The sequence below is a fragment of the Rhinolophus sinicus genome, linkage group LG10 (genome assembly GCF_036562045.2).
Source record: "Rhinolophus sinicus isolate RSC01 linkage group LG10, ASM3656204v1, whole genome shotgun sequence".
In the NCBI taxonomy this organism is placed as follows: Eukaryota; Metazoa; Chordata; class Mammalia; order Chiroptera; family Rhinolophidae; genus Rhinolophus; species Rhinolophus sinicus.
Genome location: NC_133759.1, coordinates 36603203 through 36618680, shown reverse-complemented (window position 1 = coordinate 36618680; position 15478 = coordinate 36603203). Strand labels below are relative to the sequence as shown.

Sequence of the window (15478 nt, the reverse complement as noted above, 5' to 3'; positions counted from 1 at the left end):
GTTAGATTAACTATTCTCTGTATTATCTTGATTAGATTTGCCAGAGGTGTTTTATTTGTTTGCTTGGTTCTGTCTTGGCCACTCTTCTTCAATTGTCATTTGGTACTTCTCCCTCCTGGGCGTTTTGGAGACATTCATCTGCTTTCGTTGAGCTTGCAGTCTAAGTTATGCAAACAACAATTTGCTAGGAAAATGAAGAGTACTTGGCCCCTTTAAAGAAGAAAAAAACAAACAACACAAAAAACTGATAATTTTAGAAACTCTTCGTGGCGATAATTTTAAAAATCCTCAGTTTTTAAATTAGTTTTATTTTCGGTTTCTTTGAAAAAGAAATTGTGTTTAACTTCTAATTCACTTTCAGGCAATTACCTGTGCTGTTGAGAGGCTGGTGTTAGAGAATTAGCCAATCGCATCCGTTCACTTGTTTAGCTTCATTGAATTTTATCACACTAAACTATTTCTTCTTTTCTTTTCTTTTCTTTTTTTTTTTTTTTCTGGTTGTGATTTTTATTATCTGCCAGGCTGTTAAAACTGAAAATCCGCGAAGGCAGGCAAAGCCGGGGTCCATCTGAAGGCTCTCTGGAATCTTAGGGTTAACCGAGCCTTCCCGATCCCTCTCTCGCGAGATTTGGGAACCGGAAGTGAGTTATGTTGCAGGAGTGTCAACGAGGCGGCATCTCTGTTAATGTTGGCGGGAGCTGAGCAATCCTCCCGGTCTTTGCTCTTCGGCCTGGACTTGCTGTGCTCTCGGGGGCTGCGGGCCGCGCTCCCCACCTCTGGCCGGCAGGATGCGGGTGGCTGTGGCCGGCTGCTGCCACGGCGAGCTGGACAAGATCTATGAGACGCTGGCGCTGGCGGAGCGGCGCGGCCCGGGGCCGATAGACCTTCTGCTGTGCTGCGGCGACTTCCAGGCGGTGCGCAACGAGGCGGACCTGCGCTGCATGGCGGTGCCACCCAAGTACCGCCACATGCAGACCTTCTACAGGTGAGGTGCGCGGCCGGGTCCTTGGCCCGGCGGTGCGAGGTGTGATTAGCAAGAGCAGCTGGACTGGGTTCGAGTCCCCTCTGCCACTGACTGGCTGTCTCCCTTAGTTCCCGTTTTTGTTCACTCTGTGCTTCTAGGAACCGGCGTTTAGTAAATGTCACTTTCTTCTGTTCATTCACCTGTGTTTTTCACCTGTCTGTTGGGGAAGGGGTCGCAGTCTGAGGGCAAACCTGAAGGAAGAAGCTGGCAGGTTAATCCACCTTGTACTTGATAGGACTCGGGGACCAGTTCATGGAATGATCCTGGAGTTTTTATGGGACGCCTGCCCTGGGCTCGTTCCCGGTCTCAAAGCTAAGGTTATAACAGGGAACTGACAAAGTTGTTGACCTCACTGGCTTGAAACCCAAGGTGGCAGCCCTTTATTCTTAAGGGCAAGGATGGGCAATTCCTTTAGCAAGAACTTGCTAACTTTTTAGGATGAGTTCAGATTTTTCCCTTGGACCTTATTTTGCTTTTTTGTTATGCCTAATTAGGTGTATAGACATGTCTAATGGCTTTTCGCTGTGCCTAATTTCTGCTATGCCAACGGACAACTTTACTCTTATGTTCTAGGTATTACTCTGGAGAGAAGAAGGCCCCAGTTCTCACAATCTTCATTGGAGGAAACCATGAAGCCTCAAATCACTTGCAAGAGTTACCCTACGGTGGCTGGGTAGCACCAAACATTTATTATTTAGGTATGTGCTCCTGGGTAAGTTTTTGGTTCCATGGGATGGAAAAGTCTGTCAAGATTTATATACTAGATGGGCACGTATTGTGTTTTGAGTATGTCTCTTAATTTGAATAGTTAGTCATGGAAATGTAATTAAAATAGTTTAAGTAGGCAATCATGAAAATATATCCATGCTTCATCTAGTGTTTTAAGTAATAGTTAATATAACTGCAAAGATCTTACACACTATTTGCAATCCCTGAATTTTCCCCACTCTTTTTATTAAATTAAAAACAAATAAATTTTTTATAATGGAAATTGTTAAACACAAACACAAATAGAGAATAGTACAGGTATCCCCCACTATCTGACAGTAAAGCATTCCTATGAAACCTTTCATAAGCCGAAATGGTGTAAAAAAAACAATCACCATTAATTTACATGGAAAAGTTGTGAGTGTTCCCAGACCCAGGAAATAAACTACTAAATCGTAGCAATACATTTAATCACATCCATTTTTACGCTAATTATAACTGCCTTATGAGCTCTCATAGGCTTTTCTGATACCTCAGGACACAGCTTGCTAACGGATGCGCAAAATAAATTGAGGTAAAGCACAGATGCTCAGACACAGTTCAAAGCTAAGGCAGCTTGATGCTGAGATGCTGCGTGTAGTTCCTGGGGAAGGAGCTTGACAGGGCCACTCCCGCTGCCTGGGGTGCGTGCTGCCTCTATAAGGCTCACTGCAAGACAAATGCTGAACGCTATTTTGGCTTTTTGCCTTTTTTCCTGAAAGCAAAAATCCTCTTCAAATTTATTTCAGTTAGCAATAACAGATATTAATGTAGGTCTTTCATAAAAGCAAAGCGGTATAATAAGAGCTTTGGAAAAACGGGGGATACCTGTGTTATGAATATTTATACCTATTAACCAACTTCAACTACTATTATTCTGCCATCCTTATTTCAATCCATTCTCCTCCTAAACGTTATTGTGGGAGAAGGTGACTGGAGTATTTTAAAGCAAATCCCAGTCATGAGATTATGTCACCTGTAAATGCTTCAGTACATATTTTTAAGTAGTAAGGATTTTTAAAAATACAACTATAGTACCATTATTATACCGAACTAAAGTAACCATAATTCCTTATTATCTGTTGCCTAGTTCATATTTATATTTCCCTGATTATCACAAAGATGTCTGTTTTATAATTATTTGTTCAAATAGGATCCAAACAAGGTCCACGCATTTTGTCATGATTCTGAAGTCTCTTAGGCTATAACTGTTCCCTTTCTTTCTCTGTCTTCCCCCCCTTCCTGTGCCACTTATTTGTTGAAAAAAATGGGAAATTTTCTTGTATAATTTCCTGCATTCTGGATTTAGGTATTTGAATTCCTTGTGTTGTTTAACATCTTCCTTTTATCCTTTTCATTGCCTATAAGCTGCATTTAGATTTATAGACCTGGTTAGATTCAGGTTTAGTCTTAGTCCCTTTAAACTATACAGTCCTTTCGTCTGTTTACTTAAATCTTTATAGGTGTTTCTACTGATGATAACATAATTCAAGAATTTAGCTTCTGTACTTCATTACTGAGCATCTTTTGACAACTGCAATATTACGAAAAGGTGAAATTGTCTGAAGATGATCAATCAGAAATGAAATACAGAAACTCCAGCTTCTTTATCCCTTATACCTTTTGACTTTCAGATATATAACATAATCTATCATAAGACACTCCCCTGTTCCCCCACCTCAACCTTCATATTCCATTAGGTACCAATTGATGTCTATTTCCCTCTTAACACATCCTATCTCATTTGTTTTTTTCTTTCTGCTTAGTCTCTTGCCTGATCTGCTTCTAGGCCTCCCCTCCCTAGTCTACCTTATATATTGTTGGCATATTGCTATGTAAAAGAGTAACTTCATCATGATACTTAATTTTCAAATAATTTTAGGACTGCATGGAATTCTAGGCATCTAAACTGTTCATTCAGTTAGTAAAGAGATTGCTTTTGCCTGTACTAATCTTATGTAACTGTGTAATTTTTCAGGTTTAGCAGGTGTAGTAAAATACCGAGGTGTAAGGATTGGTGGAATATCTGGTATCTTCAAATCTCATGACTATCGAAAAGGTATTGTTCTGAGAATCATTTTTAAACTTTAGAACTTGCATGCCCCCGAGTAATTTAAGTATAACATATACCGTATTTCCCCGAAAATAAGACTTAGCCAGACAATCAGCTCTAGTGCGTCTTTTGGAGCAAAAATTAATATAAGACCTGGTATCATATCATATCATATCATATCATATCATATCATATCATATCATATCATACCAGTCTTATAGTAAAATAAGACCAGGTCTTATATTAATTTTTGCTCCAAAAGACACATTAGAGCTGATTGTCTGGGTAGGTCTTATTTTCAGGGAAACATGGTAGTTTGACTTTTTCATTGGATTTCTTCTATGAACTAATTTATTATTAAATTTATATTTTAAAATGCTTTATACATATGAAAATATAGAGAACAATAGGATGTATTATGTGTATATCCACCGTCAAGCTTTATCAAGTCTTAGTATTTTGCCATTTTTAGTTTTGATTTTTAATAAAACAGTACAAATACAATTGTAGTTCATTATCATCTGTCTTTAGTCCCATTCCTCTCCTTTTATCCCTCCCTCTCCTCACCAGGCTGTCAGTATTCTGAATTTAGTTTTTATCATTCACTTGATTATTTTATATTACTACCATATATGTAACAGCTTTAAACAGTTTATCATATAGCATGTTTTAAACTTCATATAAATGTATCATTTTTCGTGTCTTTTTCTGTAACTTGTTTCTTTGTTTAATATGTTTTTGAAATCCAGGATGGTACATGTAACTATTCATGTTAATTTGTGAATAGTTTTCCATTGTATAAGTACAGTTGATCCTTGAATAGTGCAGGGGTTGGGTCACCAATCCTTGTGCAGTCAAAAATCTGCTTATAACTTTTGACTCCCTCAAAACTTAAGTTGTTTCTTGGTATCCATGGGGAATTGGTTCCAGGACACCCTTCCCCCACCCCCAACCACTGCTGATGTGGATACCAAAATCTGTGGATACTCCAGTCCCCTATATAAAATGGTATAGATCAATGCATATGGTTGGCCCTCCACATCTGTGGATTCCCAGCTGTGGATCAACAGTACAGATATTTTAGAAAAAAAAAAAAAATCATGTACAAGTGGACCCACATTGTTCAAACCATGTTGTTCAAGGGTCAGCTGTGTTCCACGCGGTACTTATTCATCATTGTATCTGAATGAATTATACCTTGATTTTAAAATTAAAGGAATAGCTTGGATTCACATTGATTTCAAAATTTCTTGAATTAAATTGGGTGGCTGAAAATTATATCCTCAATGTAGCTGTTAAATCACAACTCTGTTCGTTGCTGCATTGTTCGTAATTCTAAACTACTGGCATGGGCATACAAAAATAGGCTGTCTTCTATGTGCCAGGTATGTGTGTAGATTGGAACCACTCTGTGGAGGGAAAATTGGTAATATCTGTGGAAATCATTATAAAAGTACTCTAACCCAGGAGTTCTGTTATCGTGTTTCCCCAAAAATAAGACCTAGCCAGATAAGCAGCTCTAATGCGTCTTTTGGAGCAAAAATTAATGTAAGACCCGGTCAAATGTCAAAAGTACATTACAACAGACTTAATGTAAGACTGGGTCTTACATTAATTTTTGCTTCAAAAGACGCATTAGAGCTGCTTGTCTGGCTAGGTATTATTTTCGGGGAAACACAGTATATTTTCAGGTATATCTACAGATATATATGGTAACAAGCACAAAATGATGTATGCAAATTTATTTATTTCAGTTTTGTAATAACAAAAGGTGAGGAACTAGTTAACTATATCACGGTATAACTTCAATGTAATGCTATGAAGCCATTAAAAAAAAATAAAGAAAAAAGCAGCTCTGTGTAAGTAATATGAAAAGAACTCCAAAATAAGTGAAAAAACAAGGCACAGAACATGTATAATGTAGACTGCTATTTGTGTAAAAACAAAAAGGATAAAGAAATAGGTGTATTATATGCATAGATGATATCCCTGGACTAAAATACTAAAACCTGATTAACACTAGCTGCCTTTAGTTAGGGTTACTAATAGTTGGGGGACAGGAATAGGAGGGCCCCTCCCTTTGTTTTGGCAGCTTTATTTAAGGTAAAATTTATATACCATTATAAGTACAATTCAATCATTTTAGTAAGTTTATAGTTATACATCCAGATTTTACCACCACCCAGATTTAGAACATTTACATCATCTTTAAAAGTTTTGTGCCTATTTGTGGTTAACTCCTGCTCCCACCCAGCCCTAGGCATCTACTGGTCCTCTCTAGGACGACTACTTTTTACTCTATGCCTTTCTGATGATATCTTTTAAACTTTAAACTATGCAAATAAACAATGTACTCTAAAATTAAATGTAATTTAATTTGAAAAATCACAAGCACCTGATTATTTACATGTGTAGTTTGAGACCGCTTATTAGTGGAAAATACCAGCATATTAAGAGCAGTGTTTTTTATTAAGTTTTTAAGAACCAAAAGTGTTGATGACAAAGTTTTGGGGAAGTGTGTATACCTGTATGTATCTATATTTGCAGTATTTAAAGGTATTGAATACAGCTTATTTCTCTTCTTCAATTTAAGGTCATTTTGAGTGCCCCCCTTATAATTCAGCTACAGTAAGGAGTATATACCATGTGAGAAGCATTGAAGTGTATAAATTAAAACAGGTATGTCAAAAGTACATTACAGCAGACTTAAAGTAATTCTGTACCAAAATGTATTTTGATCATTTTGGTATACTACTTCCGAGAAGAATAGGATCTCGAGTTGGTTTTAGGAGGTTCACAGATGAACATTTAAATTATTTTATGGTCGTAAATTTATTTTAGTAAGTAATAAAACATTTAATCCATGATTTCAGATATTATTACTTAGGGTAAGGCTAATGAATATGTATTGGAATAAAGTGATACTTTAAAGAAAATATTGGGTGGTTGCTGGTTTAATTCCCGCATGGAATGGTGGGCTGCGCCCCTTGCAACTAAAGATTGAAAATGGCAACTGGATGTGGAGCTGAGCTGCGCCCTCTGCAACTAGATTGAAGGAAAACTACTTGCAGCTGATGGGCCCTGGAGAAACACTGTTCCCTAATATTCCCCAATAAAATTTATAAACAAACAAAAAAAGAAAAATATTAAAATATTTTATTTTAAATAATGGTATTAAGTAGAAAATAAATAGTAGTAAAGATGACAGAAGATAATGGGAAAATCATGAAGGTGGTGTTGAAACACTGGCTTAACTGGAAAGTAGATGAAACTAGGTTTTTTGTTTGACAACCTATTAAAAGACACCAGGCTAAGCAGTTTTCACACGTTTCATATCATCACCACTCAAATTCTGTGAGGCAGGTGTTACTCTAACTTTGTCATGTTAAGAATGAGAGGCCAAGGCTCAGATAGGTAAGTAAGGTGCCCAAGACTTGTCAAGTAGTTAAGTGGTAGAGCCTGCCTGAGTGGACTTAGGCCCTTCCCATCATACCAGACAGCCTCTGGGAGCAGGATTCTCATGGGCATTTCTTTATTGCCTATTCACAACAATTCCTTTACTCTGAGAGCTTTTTCCCTTTCACTAGTCTAAATCCTGCCAGTCTTTGAAGACCCAACTTTGATACCACTTCCCAGCCAGTGTTCTAGTTGAAGGTCATCACCCTTCTCTGAATTTTCATTGCACTTCTTACCCATACCACTTATTCAGTGGTTAGTCATCGTTTCTTTGTTTGTCTTGTTCTTTTGTTGTTTTTGGTTTATATACCACATGTCAGTGATCGTTTCTTATATTTTGTATTTTCTCAGACACTTAAGTCATTTTAATTTAGTTTTCCAAGTATTTGTTTCATTTCAGATTACTTGAAGATGCTAGGGATGAGTAAAGTATGGAGTATATTTTTTATCCCCTCCATGAAGACACCAGCTACCTTAAATACCTCAAATATAACTTACTCAGTGAATAGTTTTTTTGGTGGGTGCTATGTGAGTCCATTAGGAAAAAAAGGTGGGGTATCATTTACATTAGAGGTCTCAAGAAATCTGGTGTCTCTGGATCTTAAAGCAGTAGTTTCTTTACCAAAAAGGGAAAGGAACAATGGTTATGTATTTCAGAAATCCACTGCTAAAGACCATAACTGATTGGCAGTCTAATCAAAGTGTGTCTTGTTGACCTGCCCTGCCGGAAAATAAGGGTGACTTGTAAGACTGAAAGAAAGCTGTTTCTTTTTACCTCCATGAATGAACAGCTCAGTATTTCTGTGACTTCCTTAATAAATAAGAAAGTATCCTCAGGATGAATTACATGGAAATTCAGAGACCTAAGTGGGTACATGTTTGGGTGATGGTGGAGGGAAGGGAGACCGGATTTGCTTGTGGTTAATCTGTTTTTAAGAGTTTTCTTTTTTTGTTAAAGCTGAAGCAGCCTATGGACATATTTTTATCTCATGATTGGCCAAGAAGTATATATCATTATGGAAATAAGAAGCAGCTTCTTAAGATGAAGTCTTTTTTCCGACAAGAAGTAGAAAACAACACCTTAGGAAGTCCTGCTGCCTCGGAGCTTTTAGAGCACTTAAAACCTACGTACTGGTTCTCCGCACACCTCCACGTGAAGTTTGCAGCCTTGATGCAGCATCAGGTAGAGAACACAGTATTTATTCTTTCACTTGGCGAACACTTCTTGAACGTCTATGGGCTATGCACAGTTTTAAAGTTAGAGAAAGAAATGAAAGATACCTTTCCTTTTATGAGTAACTCAGTATCCAGTGGGGGGAAGAGACAAACAAGCAATGGTAAAATAGTGTAACAAATTTGTGACAAAATGTGCGAGGGTACTGTGGGAGCATCTGAGCCAGACTATGGTGAGATGGGGCTGTGGACAGAGAGATGAAGCGGTAGAGAAGCTTTTCCAAAGGGATTGTTGGTGCCAGGAAGAAGCAGATTATAAGGGTAATCTAGGAAGAGGGGCCAGTGTGTGCAAAGGTTAGGGGTCTGGAAACATGGTGCCTTGGGAGAACCGCAGCTATTATATTAGGTTGGTGCAAAAGTAATTGCGGTTTTTGCAATTATTTTTAACCTTTTAAACTGCAGTTACTTTTGCACCAACCTAATAGTTCCAGTGGCTGAGACATGGCGAGAGAGGAAGCTGGATGGAACGAGATCCTAACTGCCTTCTGGGCCGTGCTCTGGAGTTTGGGTTTCTACCAGAAGGTAATGGGGAAAGTTGGGGCATGATGAAATCAGATTGTCATTTTAGAAAGATTAGTTTGGCAGCAGTGTTACATATGGATTGAAGTAATGTAAAATAGGAGGCAGAGGAAGCTCTTTAAGCAACAGATGAGGTTCTAACCTAAGGAGAAGAGGCAACACGGTGAAGCAGGGTCTGGAGAGAGAGTGGAAGTAGAATCATCAGGATTTGGTGACAGAGGGAGGAGAGAGTCTAGGATGACTCCCAGAGTTTTTCTTGGGTTAACTGCATGGATCATGGTGCTTGATGGGAGGTAGAGAATAAATATATACTTACAATTAGGCTCTTATGGAAATATGCGGTTCTTACTTTCACCTCCAATTCTGACAGAGCTCTGACTTTCCCATAAAGAATTTGAAAGGGCAAATGTTTAGAAAATGCTGGGTTAACAGAGTTTGCTTTTTCTCAGAAGCTTCTGTAGAATTTCTGAGTCTTTAATGTACTGGTGGGTGTGGCCTTTATCCAACAGTGGCATGTGGTGTGCAGTGCTTCCCGAACTTACTTGACCAAACACTTTTCTGTGGTAGAGGTACACTTTAACGGTGTTCCTCAAACACTGTTTGGAAGGTTCTCTCTGGAAACATTCCTGTAGGCCCATTCTAGAGTAGACTTATCCTCAGATTTACTGGGAGAAGGAGGCAAGCTTACTCCTTTCATTTTCCTTTGGGCCAGTACCAAAATCCAAGTCATCTATTTATATCAGTCACCTTTTCAACATCCGTGTTATTCTCTTCTGTCTTGTAAGGCTCCTGACACTCTTGGATTTTTATTGAAGTATCTGATTTGCTACTTTCCCCCCACTCCATCTTCTGTTGTCAACCTCAGAGACTTTTATCTCTGCATTAATGACATACTTGATCCCTTTTTCTTGGTTCTTCAACCTCCTGACTTGGCCACTCTTCTCTTTCAACCCCTTCTCCAACACCAAAGATCACCTTTCTTCAGAATTGCCCAGCTGCCAATATCGGCCTGTACTGTCAGTGCCTTCACCTCTTTCAGTCCCTCATCAGCACTGAATTGATACCTGGTCCTCAGCAGGATGTCCCATAGCTTGCTTCCTTGTCTTTTCCTCCATTTGCTTCACTGTTTTTAGGGAGTCACTTTTCTACTGACCTTCCTGCTTTTGACCCCTCCCTCCCCACCATGTTTCTTTCTGACAATTCACTTGTCTAAAAATAGCTTTATTGGTATATAACTTCCCTAAAATTCATTTAAGTATATAATTCAGTGATTATTTTTTTAGTACAAATATCACATCATCCCATTTTAGAATATTTCCATCACTCCGAAAGATCCTTGTGTCTGTTTGCTGTCAATCCTTGTTCTCACTCTCAGCCCCAGGCAACCACTAATCTGCTTTGTGTCTATGGATTTGCCCTTTCTGAACCTTTCATGTAAATGTAACCATAAAATATATAGTCTGTGGCATCTGGTTTCATCTTTTGCTTGTTTTTGAGTTTCATTTATGTTGTAGCATGTGCTAGTATTTCATCCATTTTTTATTGTTGAATAGTATTTCATTCTTTGAATATATCACATCTACTTTTGATGTTGAGTCTAAGAAATCTTTCCCTACGCCAAGGTAATGATGAGTTTTTTCTGTGATTTCTTCAAAAAATTTTATCTGCCAATTTACTTTTAAGCCCTTCTGTTATCTTTAATCCTTGTGTTAGATGCTTTGATTTAACATCATCGTCATCATTCGTTTCTGTTTTGTGTTTTGTAAGGTAATTGAAGCCTAGAGTTTTAAGTGCCCATTGTTGTACAAGTGGGTATAGAACGAACTAACTTGCTTTGGAAAAGTAACAGTTGTTTCTTTGATACACAACTTAGGGGTATGTGTAACAAAGATTATTTTCATCCTATCAATGCATGAATTACCTGTGATGTTTTAACATTCTTCCTTAAATCATGGTTCATATTGTCTAGGCCACGGATAAAGAACAGATTGCCAAAGCAACCAAATTTTTAGCCTTGGACAAATGCTTACCACACAGAGACTTTCTTCAGGTAAAAAGAAAATGAAATAACTTTACAATATAGTTTTACTCTTCCAATGATTAAAAAAATAAATTAATTTTCCTTTCCTACATTATTTGTGCTTTTCTGTAACGTACGTATTCTGAAAATTCTTTGGAAATGTTTACATTACGTTAATATTTTTAGGCTACTAAATTAAAATGTTAAACAATTTTGTTGTTTTATTGAAATCCTTAGAATAATAAAAATAGGTATATATTTCTTAAAATTACCAATTTCTTCCCATAGGTATTAGAAGTAGATCATGATTCCAGTGCTCCTGATTACTTAGAGTATGACAATGAATGGCTCGCCATTCTCAGGGCTACTAACAAGCTCATTAATGTGACTGCGCGCCTGTGGAATATGCCTGAAAATAATGGCCTGCATACAAGGTAAGTCTGACCTTATTTAGGACTTGCCCTCCCATTGCATGCGTAGTTTTTGTGCCCCCAACCACCCTTTTTTCCCCCCCACTTTTGATTAAGAGAATTACTGTTAAATGAATGTAAGAACAATTCAAGGTTTATAAGAAAGTGGACGGTTGAGCATCAACCCAAATTAAGTGTGTAAGTGATTAAGTATGCACAAAGCTATAATATGGTAGAGATTTGGTTCACACATTAAAATAATTTATACTTGCTTTAGGGTGTGAGTTAAGGACAGCTTTTTCTAAGAATTGTTTTTATTTCAAAATGCTCCTTTGCTAAATTAACTATAATTTTACTGACTGGCATTTTGAGAAATGGTTTATTTTTTATCCTTGCACCTGAAGTCCTTAGTTAGATTTCATCATTTAGTAGCTGAGGCTGATAAAATATAAAAGGCTATTGTTTTGGACTTTTATAGGTGGGATTATAGTGCAACAGAAGAAGCTATGAATGAAGTATTGGAAAAATTGAATCATGACCTCAAAGTTCCATGTAACTTTAGCGTGACGGCCCCTTGTTATGACCCAAGCAAGCCACAGACACAAATGCAGTTGGTTCATAGGATCAATCCTCAGACTACTGAATTTTGTGCCAAACTTGGCATCACAGACATTAATATCAGTCTTCAGAAGGCCAAGGAGGAACATCACTTGTGTGGTGAATACGAAGAGCAGGAGGAAGGGGAGAGCAATGACTCTGGAGAAGAGCCTAGTGAATGTAACACAGACACGTCTGGCCTGTCCTCTGTTAATCCAGATGAAATCATGTTAGATGAAGAAGAGGAAGATGAAGATAGTTTTGTAAGTGCACATAGTGACATGAATACACCATCTGTAGAACGTTCTTCTGATCAAGCTTCTGACTTTTCTGCAAGCTTCTCTGATGTCAGGATCCTGCCAGGTTCCATGTTTGTATCTTCTGATGATACTCTAGGTTCGCCAGTTGGCAGAGAGGGGAACCCTGGTGAGGCTGTGGAGTCGGGAGATGGGAAAGACTTAACCGAAGTGCCACTGAAGAGGCTGAGTGATGAACATGAACCTGAACAAAGAAAGAAAATTAAGCGGAGGAATCAAGCCATTTATGCTGCAGTGGATGATGATGGTGCAGCATAAAACAACTGACTTGTCTTAGTATATATGTAGATATGTGATTTTTAAGACCATATTTTTAAAGTTGGATTTTTTACTCAAGACTTAACTTTGTAATAATGAACTTACATAGAGAATTTTAGTTATTATTGACTTTGCCTTTATGCCTTTGTATGTTTCAGACACAAACATTAAAATTTCATGTATTTACTTGATTGAGAACCCTTTTTTTTGAAGACAGATATTACTTTAATTTTTGCAGCAAAAACGTATTGAACACCTACTTTGTATCAGGCACTCTTCTATTAAATGGCACTATAAAGATGAGTAAGAGGGATTTTTGCCTTCCATGAGTTACTACCACTATAAATACTTTGGTGAATAAAATACGGCATATTTACATTTCGTTTTACAAAGTTAAGCCATTATTGTATATATAATTATGTATGCTTTCTTTTCATTTGTTACAAATATTTTCCCTGCTCAGCTCTTAATGTCTGTCGAATATAATTGAAATTGAAGATGGTAGATAAGATTTCAGGAAATAAATTGCTTTAAATACTAAAATTGGTAAACAAAATTTTGCACTGAATTGCTGAGATTAATATAACTGTTGACTTTTGCATATTGTATTTTAGCTTTAGGCTTTATTTTAATATGACTATAGTTACTATATAGGTCTCAATATATAGGTCATTTTGGGGATAGTTCAGCTTAGTATTAATTACAAATTAATTAATTACTAATTAATTACTAGGGACTGAGTTGCACAAATGTTGCCCTTCATGCTGCGTAATGGATTGCTAGTATTAAAGTATTTTTAAAGAGCCATGTGGAAAAACACACCTCTGTCCTGTCTCTGGTTAAAATGCCCGGGCCACCTGAGGAGATTGTTGCCCTTCATTTTGGATCAGGAGCCATGGAATCCAAAGACTGTTCCAGGATCTCATCATCCCATAGCAGTGCAAATCCAGAAGGGAATCTAGAATGACCTGACAGTTAGCTTCCATCTTGTCAGCATGTGACTTGAAAAAGGTCTAGGACTTGGGGTTTTTTATCTTTATTGCCTTCCATTTTTTGTTTACTTTCTTTTTTTGAGTTGAATACTTAATTCAGTTCTTTTAATTCTCATTATTTACATAAAGTATTTAAAAACTATGAATGTCCCCATCAGTAATGGGGACAATTGAATCCCACAAATTCTGACATTTTGTGTTTTTCCCCCCAGAAATTCTTAATAAAGATAAAAAGAGAAAGTAGTTAGATATAAGTACTAGTTAATAAATGGTGGTTCTTAAAAAAAAAAGACAACTCTCTAGCTTACCGAATCAAAAAAGAAAGCACAAATACCAAAAAACAAATAAATGAGAGAAATAGCCACTGAAACAAGACATTCAAATAAACATAAGATTACTCTGTATAACTTGGTATAATAAATTTGATAAATGGATGCATAATTTCCTCAGAAAATAGAATTTCCTGAAATTCATCTTAAGTAGAGATGGAAAGTGAAAAATTAAGTTTCCATAGAAAGGACAAAAAGTTATGAAAGGCTTACTCCCATAAAAATCACTTGGCCCCGATGTTTTCAGGAAGACACTAACCTTTTAAAGGCCAGACAATTTTTAATATTATGCAAACAGTTCCAAAATATAGAAAATGAAGGCAAGTTTACAGTTTTTATGAAGCAAGTATAGCTGATACCTGAATCTGAGAATGATTGCACACAAAAAAACCACAAGCCACTCACATATCAATATTGATGCAAAAGTCTTAAATAAAATATTAGCAAACAATCTATAGTACATTTTTCAGGTAATATAGCATGATACAAAGACAATTCAATATTAGGAACCATATAATTCACGTATTAATAGATCTAAGGACAAACATGATTATCTCCATGGATGATGAAAGGGCAAAATTCAAGGGTCAATTTTGATTTTTTTAAAAAATAGTACAGTCTAGTATCTTGTTGAACAGGGAGGCACTCGCTATAAGCATTCCTGTCCAAGACAAGGTTACCCATTACCTCCATTACATTTTAACCTTGTATTGGTGGAAAGAATAAAACAATTAGACAACACAAGAAAAAAAACCAAGGAGGAGTCAGAATTGCAAAAGGGATGCATTCGTGTATTAGAATTTGAACAAAATCCTAAATGGCAAAACTTTTGGTCCCTTTTAGAGTCTAAACCTCCAGCAGCAGCATGGCTAAGTAGGAAAGACATGTCTATCAACCCAGAGTTTTGCAAACGTTTTTATACTCAAGTAAGGGGAAGAAAGATTGCATTAGCTCTAGACAAAGGAGATGGGAGAGGTGAAGCGGGGATAGTTCTGGGATAGGCACAGCAGGGTCCATAAGGAGGAAGTACCAGCTCCTGTGGATTAGCTGTGAACAGCAGATTGGAAAATACACATGCAAATGAGAAAGGTTCCAGGGGTTCTATGGTGCTTGGCTATTCTCTTTTGGGTAATCCTGGAAATAGCCACCTGAAGATTAATCCTAAATTCCATCAGATATACATGAATGTGAGCAGTTTTTTGAGAGGGCTGGTCTACAGCTATTTACAGGTTAACTGTTCTGTGTCTCTCTTTCAGGCAGCTATAATTTTAACGTAGAACATCTCAGAATTTTTTTCTTGTCACATATTCAAATGACCTGATAGTTTAGGTGGAAAGCATAAGGAAATTAAAACGAATACAGTAAAATGAGTACATAAAGAAAGGTAGTAAATAATAAGGTAAAATTAACATATTCTACAAACCAATAGTTTTCACATATGTACACAATTACTAGTAAGTGACATGATATAAACAAAAAGAAACACTGCCTTTTTATTTATATGTACTGTTTTCTATGGCACC

At 37.0% G+C, this 15478-nt stretch overlaps 1 protein-coding gene across 1 annotated transcript; it reads left to right on the top strand.

Moving 5' to 3' along the window:
• The first annotated feature begins 641 nt into the window (after positions 1–641).
• Positions 642–13012, top strand: DBR1 (debranching RNA lariats 1). The gene is made up of 8 exons (XM_019747810.2): positions 642–985; positions 1598–1722; positions 3750–3830; positions 6418–6503; positions 8239–8463; positions 11002–11082; positions 11341–11486; positions 11941–13012. The coding sequence occupies exons 1-8, from the start codon at positions 789–791 to the stop codon at positions 12632–12634; spliced, it is 1635 nt and encodes a 544-aa protein (XP_019603369.2). The 5' UTR covers positions 642–788; the 3' UTR covers positions 12635–13012.
• Positions 13013–15478: the final 2466 nt, after the last annotated feature.

Coding starts and splice junctions, on each gene's coding strand:
- DBR1 (XM_019747810.2), top strand. CDS start 789: ATGCGGGTGGCTGTGGCCGGCTGCTGCCACGGCGAGCTGGACAAGATC. Junction 6,504..8,238: donor AAGTGTATAAATTAAAACAG/GTATGTCAAAAG, acceptor TTTTTGTTAAAG/CTGAAGCAGCCTATGGACAT. Junction 11,083..11,340: donor CACACAGAGACTTTCTTCAG/GTAAAAAGAAAA, acceptor TTCTTCCCATAG/GTATTAGAAGTAGATCATGA.